Here is a 1153-nt window from a genome sequence, read left to right on the forward strand (position 1 = left end):
TAATAATAAAGAAATAAAATAAACATAAAATGGTACAATTAATCCCAGATTATTTATTAACAACATACGCTGTCAAAAAATGTAGTTCTATTATTTTTTACACATCTTAGCCTACAGACACATTAGAATATTTATAGAACTAAAATGACAAATGTGTAAATATAATGCAGTGTAGATGTAGATAAGTAAAAATGATGAGGTGTGTAAAATGTCGTTTTATTTGACAGCTCCGTGAATCTGCCTCGGCAGTGCTTGTCTGCGTCTGGGCGTTTCGCGCATGCGCACTCGTCTCTCTCCTTTTTTTCCAGGCCAGTGCGGCAGGCGGACCGCAGGGAGAGCGAGAGATTTTTAGGAAGGACAGTTACAAAAGTTAAAGAAGACGAGAAATCATGACACGGAACAGCGAACTCGTCGATCGCCTCTCCTCGCCCCTCAGCTTGACATCGCTCATCACGGCGCTCGTGTCACCTATGAAATACTGATTTTTGCCATCCACACCAACTTGAGGATATAATGCCGGGAAATGGATGAGAACTACCGCAGTCGCCTGGAATTGCTTGTTGGATATTGAATCTGGCGCTCGGGGATGCGGTCGGGTTTGTTTTCCCTCTATATAATTAATATATGAGAGCAGAGATCTTGGGCCAGTCCGTTATTTTTCACATCGCCGCTCTGATCTCATAGTTCCGCGGGACGCGATGCATCGACCCGCTCTGTGTTTTACTTTCATGCTTTTTTATATTGCGTTTTTATGTACAGCACTTTGGTTCCACTTCGGGGTGTTGAAAGTGCTTTTGAAATAAAACTGAGTCTGGAGTAGATGTCAAGATGGGTGATGCCGCAGAGATCAAGGAGAGCAGGAGGACGTTCATCGTGCCCGCGATCAAATCTGTTGATCACTACGACTTCGCCAGGGCCAAGATATCGTGCAGTTTGACGTGGCTCATCGCCAAAGCCTTTGGATCTGGTAAGAAAAATCAGGGTTTTGAGTGATGGGGCAAGTTGTCACAAGGGCTGTGCCTTATCTCAGTGGCTTAATATAGGCTTTATCAAACAGGGGTCTGGGGACCAGGGGGGCCATGCAGTGAAAGTATAAATAATAATAATAATAATAATAATAATAATAATAATAATATAAAGTATGCATTAAAAA

General features: G+C 42.5%; 1 protein-coding gene across 1 annotated transcript in view; it reads left to right on the plus strand.

The window, feature by feature from the left end:
• The first annotated feature begins 293 nt into the window (after nucleotides 1-293).
• The window catches only part of LOC122327302 (calmodulin-regulated spectrin-associated protein 1-B-like), a 23740-nt gene continuing 22880 nt past the window's right edge, over nucleotides 294-1153 (plus strand). The window contains exon 1 of the mRNA XM_043222559.1: nucleotides 294-967. Within this exon, the coding sequence (XP_043078494.1) occupies nucleotides 829-967 (139 nt within the window). The 5' untranslated portion in view covers nucleotides 294-828. The remainder of the gene's footprint in view (nucleotides 968-1153) is intronic.

The sequence above is a fragment of the Puntigrus tetrazona genome, chromosome 2, assembly GCF_018831695.1.
Source record: "Puntigrus tetrazona isolate hp1 chromosome 2, ASM1883169v1, whole genome shotgun sequence".
Lineage (NCBI taxonomy): Eukaryota > Metazoa > Chordata > Actinopteri > Cypriniformes > Cyprinidae > Puntigrus > Puntigrus tetrazona.